Raw genomic sequence first — 14,252 nt, 5'->3', positions numbered from 1 at the left:
CTCTCTGCTACTACCCTCAACTGCAGCTAATACCTCCTGGGTGCAAAGGAAACACTTTCATAATGTCTTGGGCTCCTCAGTAAAAGATACTGTACAGGTGTAGTGTTTTATAATTACCACCTATGGCCTTGCAGGTTTCCCCTCTTTTCTCTTTCTTCGAGGACTGTAAGCTGTTCCTCCTGCAGAAACTCCAGTCCCTCCAGAGTGGGCTGATCCAGAAGGAGGTGCTGCGTTTTAGCTTGTTCTGAGAGATGCTGCTGCTGTGACATCTGTCAGAGTTGTACGAGAAGGACTTTGATTCTCTTATCTGGACATGCCTGGGAGGACTACCTGTGCAATTGCAGTCACTGTTATAGGTGGAATGTATGCACAGGGCCTTCCTCTGTTTCTTCCCTGAGCTGAAAACCCCTTTTTCATCACCTTCAGAGAATCCCCAGTTCACATAACCACCTTCAGTTTCTTCCCTGTCATTGCAGGAAGGTGCTGCACTCTCTTCAATATCCAGTGATGGCTGGAGACCAAGAGGATGATCAGCCTCTACGGCATTAGTCTTTTCTGACGGCAAATGAATAACAAAGTCTCTCTGGCTCCATTCATAATCTTCTGGCTCTTTTCCAATGAGGCTGACACTTTGCAAGTTTTGCTGCACCACGATGCTACTTTGCAGTTCATCTCTGAATGCATCATCCCTGTATTTGGCAGGAGTGCTCAGAAAGGACAAATTTAAGGTGACATCCTCTGAGAAAGACCCTCCCTGATGGTCCGGGGGCACCAGCAAAAATTGTCCATACCTAGGGGTTGACTTAGTCTCAGAGGATACTCCCGAAGTGAGTGTGTCACTTTCTATCTCTATCTTTCGAGAGCTGTCTTCTACTACCTTGTTACTCTCAGTCCTCAATACGTGGTCTTTGCACTCCGATGGCCACTGACTCTTCACCAAGCTCCGTAAGAGGGAGGGTGGCATGCTGTAGTAGTGGTACTTCTTGTCATACAAACACTCTAGGCTGCTCAAGGTCTTGGAATAGAGCACATTGCTCCAGCTATGGGGCAGCTTCCTACAGGTTCGATATTTTGTGTCAGCCAGTAAGGCTTCTTCCACCTGCAAGGTGTCTACAGCTGAAAGCACTTTCAGGATGTCTACTGTCAAGGCAGACAGGTCTTGCAAATGTCCTAGCTGGCTGTCCAGGGAAAGTAAAGACTCCTTGATATAAAAAACCTTCTCGTGAACTTCTTTAAGCTGCAGAAACATCTCCTCCACTCTAGGTGGAAAAAGAAAAGATAATTAAAATACCAAAACACAGATCTTCTGCTTGCCAGATGATGAAGGAAGCCATTAACACATTTCAAAGAGTCAGTCTTTTAAACAGCCCTTTTTTTTTTTTTTAAGAGCAACTTCCATTCCCATGAATACCTAGATTTGACAAAACCCATCCAGATTTAGAACATGTCATTCAGATTACTGGGCCAACACCCAGTGACTTTTAAGGAAACAAGCTTTTTGCTCAAGGAGTATGTATTTTTAAAACTGCTATTTTCCTACTAATGTCTATTCCTTGCCATAGAACTACTAAACCACGGACAGCAGCACACAGCTTTGGAAATGCTGCATTGGCTATTGTGTAAATGTAAAATGCTATAAAGTATGCTTCTTGTCAGCCAGTCATCCTGCATTTCTACATTTCTTGTGCAAGCATGAGAAGGACAAGGTTCACACAAACCTACAGATACTCCTGCATTTCCCAAATACTGGAGACTGGGAAAAGGGTCTCCCCAACAACCTATTTGGTCTCTGGGAACAGATTTCGTAAGCCTAATGCCATCAGTTATCTTCACATAAAATTCAACTGCCCAAAAAGCAAAGCCTTTTGTTATGGTCTTCAAAACCCTAGTGAACAGTGCAATAACTTCTTGGCCTGGAATGATATCCTTGTAACCAAATCACTATCTTCACATTTCCTGAAGATACTCTCTCTGGTGCTCCATCACTAAGGTAAACTAGATAAACTAGCTGCAGGCAGTATGCAAATGTGCTCCTTTCCTTTGTCACTGAGTAACTAAAAGATGTAGTATTTTACCAATAGCTGAATAAAATCAAAGACCAGTGTTCCAAAGTATTTTATTAATCTAACTTAATTTCTTTTATTAATGTTATGCAATGCTGTGAAGCGTGTTTCACGTTTGCACCAAGAAAAAAAATCCTTCCAGATCTATATTTATCCATTAAATGAAATCTTCTTGCTGTAATCGATTCTGCAGCTTTTGGACATTGCTACTTATTCTATTTCTTTTACAGGGGACATTCATTTTGCTTGTGTGTTTTGTTTTAGTATGCAGAAAATAAGGTTATGAACAGGCAAAGATTAAGAGGCTATCTGTCTCTAGGCAAAACAAATTTATTAGATGAGATCAGTATTGGCATTCAGTAAGACCTTTTATAGTGCTCACTTTCTTTAACTCTTTCCATTAAACTTAATGGTAGCTTTGCCATTGATTTCAATAGAAAGCTAAATTAGGCAATACTGAGAGTTTTGAAACCCCGCTGACAGTTGTGTACTGACGTTTTGCAAAACACGACACTACATTGCAGACAACGCTGCCATCGTCACACCGTTATTTCTGTAAAGAGCAGTTATGGTCAATCACGAAGCAATATTCTCACAGCGTTCCCACACCGCTAAACCTTTAAATAAAAAGACGTGTAGTATGCCATAATCGGGCGTGTTTTCATAGTGCTACCTGGTCTGCAAAGGTGAAACTGAGCAACACCTTACTGTACCCCGCTAACCACCCACATACTGCATATACTGGGGATGCAATTCTGCCAGCAAGGCTTCCCAGCGAGGGCTGCCACGCAGTTCGGACAGATACGTTACGTCTCCATCAAATTAGCAAGGCCTGTGCATGTTATTGCTCCTCATGCTCACAGCGGCCATAACCTGTTCTGAGATCATTCGCTTATCGAAGTCCTGATATGACAAATGTACACAAAGAGCACAAATCCGCAGCGAAACACACCTTTCTGTTGTCAGACGGATCCTTTCGCTGTCACTGGAACTCAGGCTTTCGTTCTTCTCATGAAAGTATTTTTCCACACATTGCTCCTCGAAGTCATGGAGTTTCTTTAACTCCTCATCACTCAGGTACAGCTCTGAACAGAGAAGGCAGGAGTCGGTATGAAGCACGCTGACAATGGCAATTGTTTACAAGCACCCATGACAAAAAAACCTGCCAGAACACGTTTCCTCCCCCTCCCTTGACAAGAATGAATCAGACCTAACTCCATGAATTCGGAGTGTATGTTATTATGTATAAAAACTCAACAGGCCACATACTTGCAAACGTGGTTTTTATCCCTTAGACAGGGAGCAGAACGACACGGACAAAAATTCCAGTGCACTCCTTTTTAAAGCCTCAAAAGTACATACCCAAAGCGCTCCTCACAAAGATGTATTTTCTCCCAAACTTTTTCCTGTATTTTGTTACACTTGTGACTCACAAGACTTAGATGTAGATATGTAAGACTTACAAAGACTTTGCTGTAATTTGGTCCAGGCATTCATTTAGGACTAGTCACCTATAACAATTACAGTCCTTTCAGGTACTCAAAGCTACAAGCTTTTTTTCACCTAATTGCTCCACATGCTCATATGTATAAAACACTAAGCAAAACACTGGGCAAAAAAGGACACATTCAAAAGTTCAAAACTCCACAGCTTCAGCTGCTCATGATGCTATTCTTCTAGCACACCAAGACTTCCGAGAGAACAGATCGATTATAAGTCAATATGAAGAAATGCATACGGTGGAAAGCTGCTTCTCTGATCCAAACTCCTATCTTCCAAGCACCATTTTTCTTTCCTCTTTTACATACCAGAGTCCTGACTGTACTTGCAAGGGGGGCACCTGCGCCAAGCAAAGCGGCAGCGTGCGCTACAAGCGTGTAGTACTTGGATGCAGCTCAGCAGGGAAGCCCCTCGCAGCGTTCTGGACTCTGTCCCCCCCCGAGTCTGAATAAGACTTGACCACCTCCTAGGCTCTTTTACCCCTTGGCCCATCTGTGTTCTTGCCTCCAAGATTTTACTCTCTGTATCTTGGTATTTTCGTTGATTTTCCACAGGGTGGCACTGGATCCTTATTGCTAAACCGGTTAATTTTACCCACACCAAGATTTAAGTAGAAGAAATTTACCAAGCAATGCGTAAACATATAGAAAAGGGACACAAAGGGAACGGCAAAAAAAGACTCTTTCTGAGAGAAGGGTAGGCAAGGTATGAGCCCTCTTCTATCCAAGGACTTTTAGATGTGCTAAGCAGTGTTTGTTTCCCTTGTGCCTAATGCACCTTACAAATAAGACACCCTCTATGCTACATCAGTGACCTATACCGTGCATGCTTATAGAATAAGCAGTGGTACTTCAAAGGCAGGCTGATGTACCCAGTCATGATGGAGGAGCTGCCTGAGAGCAGTGGTAAAGCAGCTCAGCACTGATCAGTTAAGCCCATTTTTTAACGCTGTAACCACCTCTGAGCATGCCAGATATCTTCTGGGATTCATGTTGCGTAGAGAAAATCCTAAGTGAAGCATAACCTAGGCGGGGACTTGCTCACGTCTGCTATTAGGCATCAAGGATGTACATTGCGTCAGAAAGGATGAGGCTGTATACTACTATGCGTCAATGTTCCACAATGTTATTTTAGATAAGATTACAGCCACCAGCCTCTCCTCCTCCCCATTACCCTGCCTCATCCCACCAAGCACCAAGCCCCACTATTGAGTATTCATTCCCATCCCAACATCTTGTGGTCCCCTCCTCGCAATGGTTAGGGCTACTGCTCCTGGTAGAGCTGCAGGAGCTGACGACTGCGTGACGGCGAACTGGCATCGCCTCAAAAAGGCATTAGGAAGGACCCTAGGATGGAGAAGTCCAGGTTCGGAAGGATGAAGTAGGTGGGGTTAAGGTGCAGTGATGAGCCAGTGCCCAAAGCGAGGGGTGCAGCAAGGAGGTCGGGGGGCCCCTATGCTCTCTCTCTGCGTCTGCCATCACTAGATCTCCTCTGGCTTCAGCCTCTGCGGCTACTTTATCTGAGCAATTAAAAAGGAATTGTTGTTCTTTTCAGGACGAATGTACAGAAATTTATACCTCCGGTATTGTTTACTTTCTTTCGAAATAAGGCTATTCTGCCCTACAGAAAAAGCTGCTGTCACTTTATTTCAGCTCAGAGTTGTGAGGTATCTTTACTGATGCACAGTATGTAGTAGAGCAAAAGCCAAATACAAAGCCAAGCATACCCCTAGTCAATTTTTCCTACAAGACTTCTCAGAGAGGCAGGTTAAATTCAGTTTTGCAAATAAAAACAGCCTGCTACACAGAAAATCTCTCTCTTTTTTTTCTTTTTTTTTTTTTAGGAACTGAGCTGCAAAGTGATGGGAGACTGGTAAAACATTCTTCATCAGCTATTTCTTTTGGTCTGCAGCTTAGCTCTGCTTACTTAGTCCAACGTCGCCTTCCTCTTGATCCAGCTCATTTGGGGGCCGATGGTGGAAGATGCAGTTTATCAGAAGTCCAATGTGGCTCAGGAGGATGAAAGGTGGAGGCAGCCACGGCTTCTCATGGTAGGTCATAATGTAGCGGTACCGGTTGTACTTCCAGAGCTTGTTCGATATAGATTTCAAATCATAATAAACATTACTGAGAAGAGAGATAGAGGGGGAAGGATGATAAAACACTCCTGTGAGGAATACTGCCAGAACAGCACAAGATGCTTGTCTACAGATCTAATTTGACACTGAAGAAATGTCCCATCCCTCCAGTGAGGTAAATCAGCTTAGCAACTCTCATTTAACAATGCAGCAGCATATGCCTGCAGCTAGTGCACTGAGAATGAGATCTTCAAAGCTGCCTAACGGATTTGGAGATCCAATTCCCATCCCCATTAATGGCAACTGGGCAAAAAATATCCCTGAAGTGGCTTTGAAATCTCAGCCAGATTATTTAAACTTTAATACATAGCCTAACCGAGAATTCAACATTGTCTGCCTCTTTGGACTGGATTAAATGTAGGAGTCGGGCTAAGGGAAGAGTTAACGAGGGGGTTCTGCTGCTCTTCAGCACACTCCCCCTGAAGAAAAAGCTGCAAGAGGCAGCTACACGAGCGGTTCTTCTGCAGGGTACTCTTTGGAGCCGTGACGTTACTAAAGGTGACTGCTGTTGCACTGAATAATTTCCTGTACCTACTATCATAGACCCCAGCGCAGGAAAGCAACTTTGTGGTTTATGGCGCTGTAATTTCAGTTGCATCATCATACTACACACCCAGCATATAATCACAAAAACATCAGCTTTGCTTCCAGTAGCATAATTAAATGTATTACTCATAGTCATTTTTGGTCCCACTTCTGGAACAATTAAATCACTAGGCAGAAGATTTAACACATCATCACTGCTGAAGGTTTAAATCTAGAAATAATTCAAATTGCAATTTCGCAGCTGTGTATTAAAAAAAACTTGATGCCTTGCCACAATTTCAGGAAAGGGATTTCTAATTGGAAGTGGGAATAGAGTAAGTTTTGATCATTCAGTTTTCTTGAATATTAATCACTACATTTCTTCATTTGAATTTTTTTTAACCTACAGCTGACGACTTCTTCCCCAGAAATATTAGAACTCCAGGAAAAAAAAAATTAACTACTTGGGTTAGACTGCTCTTTACTAATATTTTACAGAACTTGATCCACTGCAAGAGTTTTCCTGTTAAAACATGAAAGGTTAGAATTACTGTAAAGACACTAATTAACTACTATAGAATTACTATAAAGACCCCTCCTTCTCTGGCAGCAGACATTAAAAAGCAGATAGTTAAAAACACTACAGTTAGATTTCAGTCTAGAACATACCAAATTGCAACAAACAACAGGAATTTTCAAATTATTTCCTAAAGGAAGAGCATGTTCCTAAAAAGTCATTATCCTCTTCCCTTGAACACCCTCCCCACTTATCTGCCAATTTAAATCTTGGGCTACCCTATGATGAACATTATACAGGCTCTCAGCACAACAAAGACAACTTTTAGGAACAAAGGACAAGTTAATTCAGAACTGAATTAATGTTCCTTGTCTGCCAACTGGAGCTGTCCACCTTCACAGAGTCAGATTCTGTTTAAATGGCAAAACAGTTTAGGTGTCTGCTCACCATCCCCTTCCTCCCACCCTCTTCCTTCGACAGTTCTTTTTTTATTCACCGGACCCCCATGGAAGATGGGGTAACAATCAACATACCCCTGCTGGGGCATTTTTGGTGAAAGACTTTTACCCAACATCTATTAGTTGCTTTTGCAGCAATATACTATGGTACCTACTTAAAGAAAGCAATAAGCAAGTTGACCATGATGATGTACTGCACGAAGAGATAGACAGCTTGGAGGAACGGTGTGAGGAAGGAGCCAGGAGGACAGTCTTCATTGGTTTCGCAGACTGAAAGTGAAGGACATATAGAGCACGGTTAGCACGGAAATCAGAGCAGAGCACTGCAATGGCATGTGCTCCTCATTTGCCCCAGCAAGGAACAGAATATTCTTTGTTACTTTCATGGAGTTACATTACAAATTTTCCAACGTCTACTTCCACGTAAAGGAGATCTGAGACCTCTTCATGATACTACTGCCCCATAGTTCCATTGCAATTCAGAAGCTGTAGACACCATTTCATACTTACCAGTTCTTACGCCAGTTACCCCAACTTTTTGTTAAGGGGAAAAATTATGCAGCCAAAAGGTATTTGGGAGATGGCACACACTCAAGTAAACTGAAATCCAAATCTTTGATCCTTAAAGCAAAGCTTTCACTGACTCCACTGTGCAAAGGATACAGTGCAAAGGCTGCTTTATTAGTACTGGAGTGTTATTCCTTTAGAGCTTCAGTAAGATCACATTAACTCACGTGCAAAAGGATACATGGTTACTAATACTTGTGAGATGAAGCAAAAAATCATGAAAATATTAATAGGGATCCCTTAATTTCTAAATTATCAAAATAAATATTTTTCAGTCTTTATCATTTTTATTCAAATTTTAGCCCTTTGAGGAAATTTTAAAACACATTTATAAGGCAGCAGGCCTAAATTCAGGACATATTCTGCAGCATAAAGAGTCATTCGAGAAATCATAGCTTTATTTGAGAAGTGTCAAATTTCTAAAGGTTCAGCATTAGTAAGTGATTAAATGGATTAACTGTGAAACTTAACAGTGTGCTTTCATTAAAAGAATTTTGCCTTACATAACCAAAACACATAGCCATCATGTGACTGTTTCAGCAATAGTAACGGATGCAACATCTTAAATTATTTTAATGAACCAGGTCTATGCTGAACTATGTCTCTTATATATATTTATCTATTTGCATATCTGCTTTTCTGTTTTAGGCACTGTTTTACTTATACCCATCACTTATCAGCATGAGACTGCCTTCCATTTGTAATGCTGAAATACTCCTGGCGTGCCTGGTTCTTCTCTCTTACTGGGACCAGGTCAACGCCATAAATCAAGATATAACATTTTTCCTATTTGCACTGATTGGTTCTATTTGTCCTATGTTCAACTGGATTATCTGTTTAAGAATGACACCAGGTAACTCTTATTATGGTGAAAAATAATTTTTCCTTCTTATTTTTCCTTTTTTGTTTTCTCTTTATTGTTTCTTCCTTTAAGGCAACTTTGTAGTGTTTCCTACAAGAGATCAGCATCTTTGGATTCGCCTAATTGGAAATTTATTTCACTGCCAGATCCCTTGACTGTGAACTAGCTTAGCATTAGTTCCTATGTGCTTTTCTCTGAGCTTTGCAATATGCTTAATTTGAACAGCTAAATTTGAAGGTTTTAAAGCTTCATCTTTATTTTTAATGAAGAAACTAATATTCTCACCTTTATTCATGCAGTACTACTCATTAAGACATATATTTACTGGAATCAAAACTGCTTGAGAAAGAATAGACTCAATATGTAGTCAAAACTCTAGTAGCCCAAAGTGGACATACTCTTCTTACATATTAAATATAAGCTGTTGAGCTGTACTGTGAAAATGACCTACCATCTATTTCTCCAGCATAGACTTCACCAAACATCATCCAGTACGGTTGAAATACAATATCTCGTGCCAGAGTCCAAGAAGGAGGCTCCTCCGGTGAAAGGATTGCCTTTCGTGACACTCCAAAACTCAGCAAGACTATGGCCATCATGACTACAATATAGAACATGTTTGCTGTCTGAAAGACACGTTTGCATGAAAGAATTAGCTGTGTTAATTATATGTAAAGGAGACATACATTTTAGGGAAAAATATCAATCACTCTTTCAATTCCTGCTTTTACAAATCAGAACATAAAAACAGGGCTAATAATCTAATAAGCTGGAGGAAATAAAAGTATTTTATTTATAGAGGTTAAAGTAATCCTGGACCAAAAAGGCTACAAAGTCCTTCTTGCCTCTCAAGTCCCTCTTAAGATCTTAAGCAAGATTTGAAAAATGCAAGGAGCTTATGATGGTGCTTTTCATCAGTGGTATTTCTTCTAAACTGAGAGCAAGGAATAGCAGTGAAAATGATTTCACCTTCTAACACTGAATCGGAATTACTATGCAAGACAGAATATAAAAGTATTAATAAGATAGTTCCCAATAACCGAGGGAAATTACAGTGGGAATCTGCAGATGTCCCTCAAGACTCTTGCAGCAGTTCAGCAGCAGTTCTTATACCAAAAGAGAAAAAAATTAACTTTGATCTCAGAGAAATTTTGCCTGCTAAAATGGATATAATTATTTGAATCAAAATGTAAAATAATAATGAGACAGTTTCCAAGAGCTAGGGGAATTATCTACAGTAGTGAGCCTGTCTGCAAGAGACAGTGATTTTTCTTTCACTTATTATCAAGCTGGATCAGAAACTTGACTCAAATGCAACCCTTCTCTAAGGAACAAAGCAAAAATGGCTTTTGTGAATAAATTCAAATAATGAATAAATTAGGAAAAACTGAAATCTGACTATGGTCAACTCACAAGCAGAAAAAGATACGGTATTTTCAGGTGATACATTCACTACAAATTATTAGGTGACCTCTCCTTTGACCATCATTCTTTTCTGTCACTTCTGACCTTTATATGTTCCTCAATAGATGACTTAACTACAAAAATATTGCTCCAAAGCATAATACTTACCATTTTCCCAATCATTGTCAGGTATGGGCCAGCATGCTGATTCACAGCAAAAAGATCAAGGAGCCGAGCATACCAGAATATTATATCCAAGCAGTAAAGTAGCCTCCCTGCAGTTTGAACAGGGGGGTTGGACCAGCGCAAGCCAAAACCAATCATAAACAGGATGATAGCTATAGAATCAGTAAAATTCCAGTATTCATAAATCCACACCTTCACTTTTTGGCGGAATTTTCCAGGTTCTGAGATAAATACCTGAGTAGAATGCAGAAAAAAAACCCCAATGAAACTCCATTAAAATCACAGACACATTCTTTAACCTTTTCTGTCTGAACTGTTTCATGATATTTGGGAATGTATCCTTTTTTTCCTTCTTTTTTTGCAGGCCTGTGTACTGCGTATTGCCATTCACCAATAATTGCCATTTATACTTAATCTATAGCGTCGTGTTGCTCAAGTATGACACGCCAAATAGGATAGCTCTTCCTACGGAAAAACGGATTCTGACCTGAACCCATTCACTAAAGAGCACGTTCCTCAGCAGAAAAGAGCAGCCAGTATAGAACTGTTATGCACACATATCAATATAAATTAGCAATCATTTTCTAGAGGAATGGTCACAACCTGCAACGGCCCTCCCAAAAGCCCCTAAGTCATGGAAAGTACCAACCTAACCTTGCTGAGGGGGAAATAACTAATGTCTTTTATTTCAGACTGAAAATATAAAGAAAGATCCTTGTATTCCACCAAGGACATGCTAAAAAAAGTAGTGCTGGCAACTAGCAAGGTAAAGAATGAAATGTTCATTCCTTGAACTGTGAGGTGCCCCAAAGGGATTTTAAGCTTCACTGAGCAAATGTGTGAAGTGGAATCTTTGAGAGGCCATAAATAAAACCTTTGCACATTGCAGCACTGAGGCCAATTATGTAGTGCTATGTAAGATCACACTGATAAGTACCAAGCAAAGGAGAGATGTAGAAACGTTATGCCCCTGATCCTGCAAGATTTTACGCATATGAACACATTAACGTAAACAAGTGATCCTACTCAATTCAGCTGGACTAACTCACAAACTAGTTGCAGGATCAGGGCCTAAGGCTTTAACAATTAGTTGATACAATCTAGAGAAATAGAGGTTTGCAGTTATATATAACAAGGCCCTCAGCAGTTAATTAGCCGCACGTCTAAGACACAGTGTCCTACAAAGTCTTTGCCAAGCAGACCATAACTAGTACATGGACAAAGAAAATCAAGTGGAAGACATGAATTTCGAAGTCTCCAATGAATGTTAATGCTAGAAAGAAGAGCTGATGTTTCCACTGTCGCACCATCAACACAATGCAACAGCACAACAGTGATTTCCAAAGTGCTTGCTATTTCACATTCAATTTTTTCTCAATTAGACAATCCTTGTGTAGATTTTTTCAATTTTGTCTCATGCAGCCACACAACTTTTATGTTTATCCAAGCTTCAATATATTCCCAGCACTTCTGCTGCCCCTTGAAATCGTTCACCTCTCTCATACTGATGTTGCAGTCTTCTGAGTGATCTGTTGTAACAGCATCCTTCACTCAGAACCGTGACTCCTTTTTTGCAGTTTTATTCCTCTAAAAGCATTTCAAATGTCATATAAAAGACAATTCACACTACTATTGTTTACTATGTGCCAATTCTACAGTGAAGATACGGCCAATCGGATACAATAATTTGAGAAATGCATAGCTGCATTTAGCCCCAGCCTCAGGTTTGGAGTACAAGTTGTGTTCAGAAGCTCAGATCTAATAAAATGCAAAAAATTGCAATTAATTTTGGTTGGAATATCATTTTTCTGTGCTCAGTGAATCCAGCATTAAAAGTTGATGATGTGTTTTTCTCCAGTTTCATTTATAGAGAGTCAGTTAGACTTGATGGAGAGACATAAATTATTGTACACATAACAGCTATTAATTGATAACAATGTCCACACTCAAAGTAAATATCTAAGACAAAGTCCATATTTGTATAAGAAATCTAATGATCCACTCAAAAAAATTAAGAAACAGGTGCCTACATCAGGGCTCCAAAATCCAGTTCAGCACAATCACTCTCAAGCAACCTGCATGTTACCACTGGCTTTACACAGAAAAAAAGAGATATAACGACCAACTAAAGATGCATTTTCAAAACCCAAGTACCGGTCTTCAAATAAAAGACTTCTCAGAAATAAATGCCCTATATAATTCTTCCCTCTGCTAAATTCTCTACAAAAAGAAAGCAGGATTTGGCATTCTTCATTTTATGTTATTCTTTGGTTTATAATATATCCTCTATAAATGAGAAGTGTAAATGGAAAAGCTTACCTCCCTGACTTTTTCAATAGCAGTGCTGAAAATATAAATGATAACAAGCCACTCTTGAACGCTTGGTCTTGGTTCCATCTTCACCAATACAGTGTAAGTGAAGAGCATAAGAAATGCCATGTACGCCATCTACAAAATACAGAGTATATAATCCATATACACAAAAATCTCAAACAAAGTTCTGCAAACATATTAACAGGTGATTAGCCTGACTACATGTATTCAAACTACGGGGCACTGTCAGATTTTTGAGCCCAAATTCTTTTCTCCAGTTCTCCAAAGTATTTTTTGTGGGAATATCCTTAAACATAATTCGGAAATTGTTGCTTTAGTGCTGAAGAAACAGGAGCCAAAGATGAACTATTGCAGCACATGTTCACCTAGTCCCCAAGCCCGTATATGAGACAGACTATTTTATCTGCACACCATTACTTGAATATAAAAGCAGTGCTATGCTTTTATCCTAACCTTCTGCAGGAGCAGGTAACCATTCTCAAAGCTACGTGAATCACTGCTGGTTAATCAGTGCCTTCCAAAATGCAGGAAGAACAATATCACGTGGAAAGCACATATTTTAAAGGTACCAGAACACACTATAAATGTATCTGAGACAATAGATTAACAATCTATACAGCAGTTAACCACACCCAGTTAAAGGACTAACAGTTTATGTACTCGGTGGTCTGACCCAACACAGCCTGATCTTAAACATCCTAAGCTCTACTGATGCAAGTTGAGTTACTAAAATTGATTTAATAAATCCATATACCTTTATAGCAAATGATCTCCTACAGATTAATATTCACTCCTTCACAAACAGTTCCTAAAGAAAGGGATACAAATCCCTCTGACATATTTAATATATTTAAGGTCAGCTTCAAATCTATCTCTACATGTGCAATTAACTACTGTAAAAAGCTGTGCTTGGGTTTTTCTTTAGTTCCTTATAATTTTTTTCTTTTATTTAATGCAGCTGCATGATTTTAGCAGAAAAACTTTTCACTTAATCATGAAAGAAATATTCAAGTATCTTCCCATCCACACCCACCACTAACTGGCTGCAAACCCATGCTAGGCAAAGTAAAAGCAGCATTAAGTGGCATTTGAAGGATCAAAGGAGGATTTTGGCAATCCGAGTTCTAGCGTGACGACCAACCGTATGAAACCAGAACTTGACAATTGGTGCGTTGTAGAATTCATAGATTTTCCTAGTGCCAGGCAGGTTTCCTTGTCCACTGTCTAGCTGGCTTTCATCAGGCTTCTGAGCAACCTTCTCCACATCATAATCCTTCTTTAAAAGGAAACAGCATTTTAAAAGTAAGAAACCATGGTCTACAATTGCAAAGGTTCTGTCATGTTAGAGGGAAGACAGGCACAGATGTTTAAGCTTTGTTCTGAATATAAAAACCATTACTGTAGCTTAATTTTGTCTGGTTACGACCATCTTGTTTGAAATAATGAAAATGCACACTCTTCCACTATAAATGCTCATTTAGAGTTTGCTCTTATGACTGTAAGCAGTGGACAGGGTGTCAGCAGCCCTGACTCCACTCCTGTTTCTGCCACATATTTCTTTCAGTCTCTAAGCAAAATTACTTAATCACTCTATGTCTCACTTTCCCCATCTGTGAAACACAGATAATCAACAACTCCCAATACAACATTAACTGTGTTGTCTAGAACTCCACTGACAACTGTGGCACATTCTGAAATA

At 39.8% G+C, this 14,252-nt stretch overlaps 1 protein-coding gene across 1 annotated transcript in view; it reads right to left on the bottom strand.

Moving 5' to 3' along the window:
• The window catches only part of TRPM6 (transient receptor potential cation channel subfamily M member 6), a gene marked incomplete at its 5' end in the record, with an annotated part of 104,402 nt that overhangs the window by 24,817 nt on the left and 65,333 nt on the right, over positions 1–14,252 (bottom strand). The window contains 8 exons of the mRNA XM_082013371.1: positions 118–1,259; positions 3,016–3,148; positions 5,490–5,689; positions 7,356–7,470; positions 9,081–9,255; positions 10,202–10,453; positions 12,539–12,667; positions 13,695–13,829. Of these exons, the coding sequence (XP_081869497.1) occupies positions 118–1,259; positions 3,016–3,148; positions 5,490–5,689; positions 7,356–7,470; positions 9,081–9,255; positions 10,202–10,453; positions 12,539–12,667; positions 13,695–13,829 (2,281 nt within the window). The remainder of the gene's footprint in view (positions 1–117; positions 1,260–3,015; positions 3,149–5,489; positions 5,690–7,355; positions 7,471–9,080; positions 9,256–10,201; positions 10,454–12,538; positions 12,668–13,694; positions 13,830–14,252) is intronic.

The sequence above is a fragment of the Phaethon aethereus genome (genome assembly GCF_964289735.1).
Source record: "Phaethon aethereus genome assembly, chromosome: Z".
NCBI lineage: Eukaryota > Metazoa > Chordata > Aves > Phaethontiformes > Phaethontidae > Phaethon > Phaethon aethereus.
The sequence above is the reverse complement of the archived record's forward strand: the minus strand, read 5'-3'. Positions and strand labels throughout refer to the sequence as shown.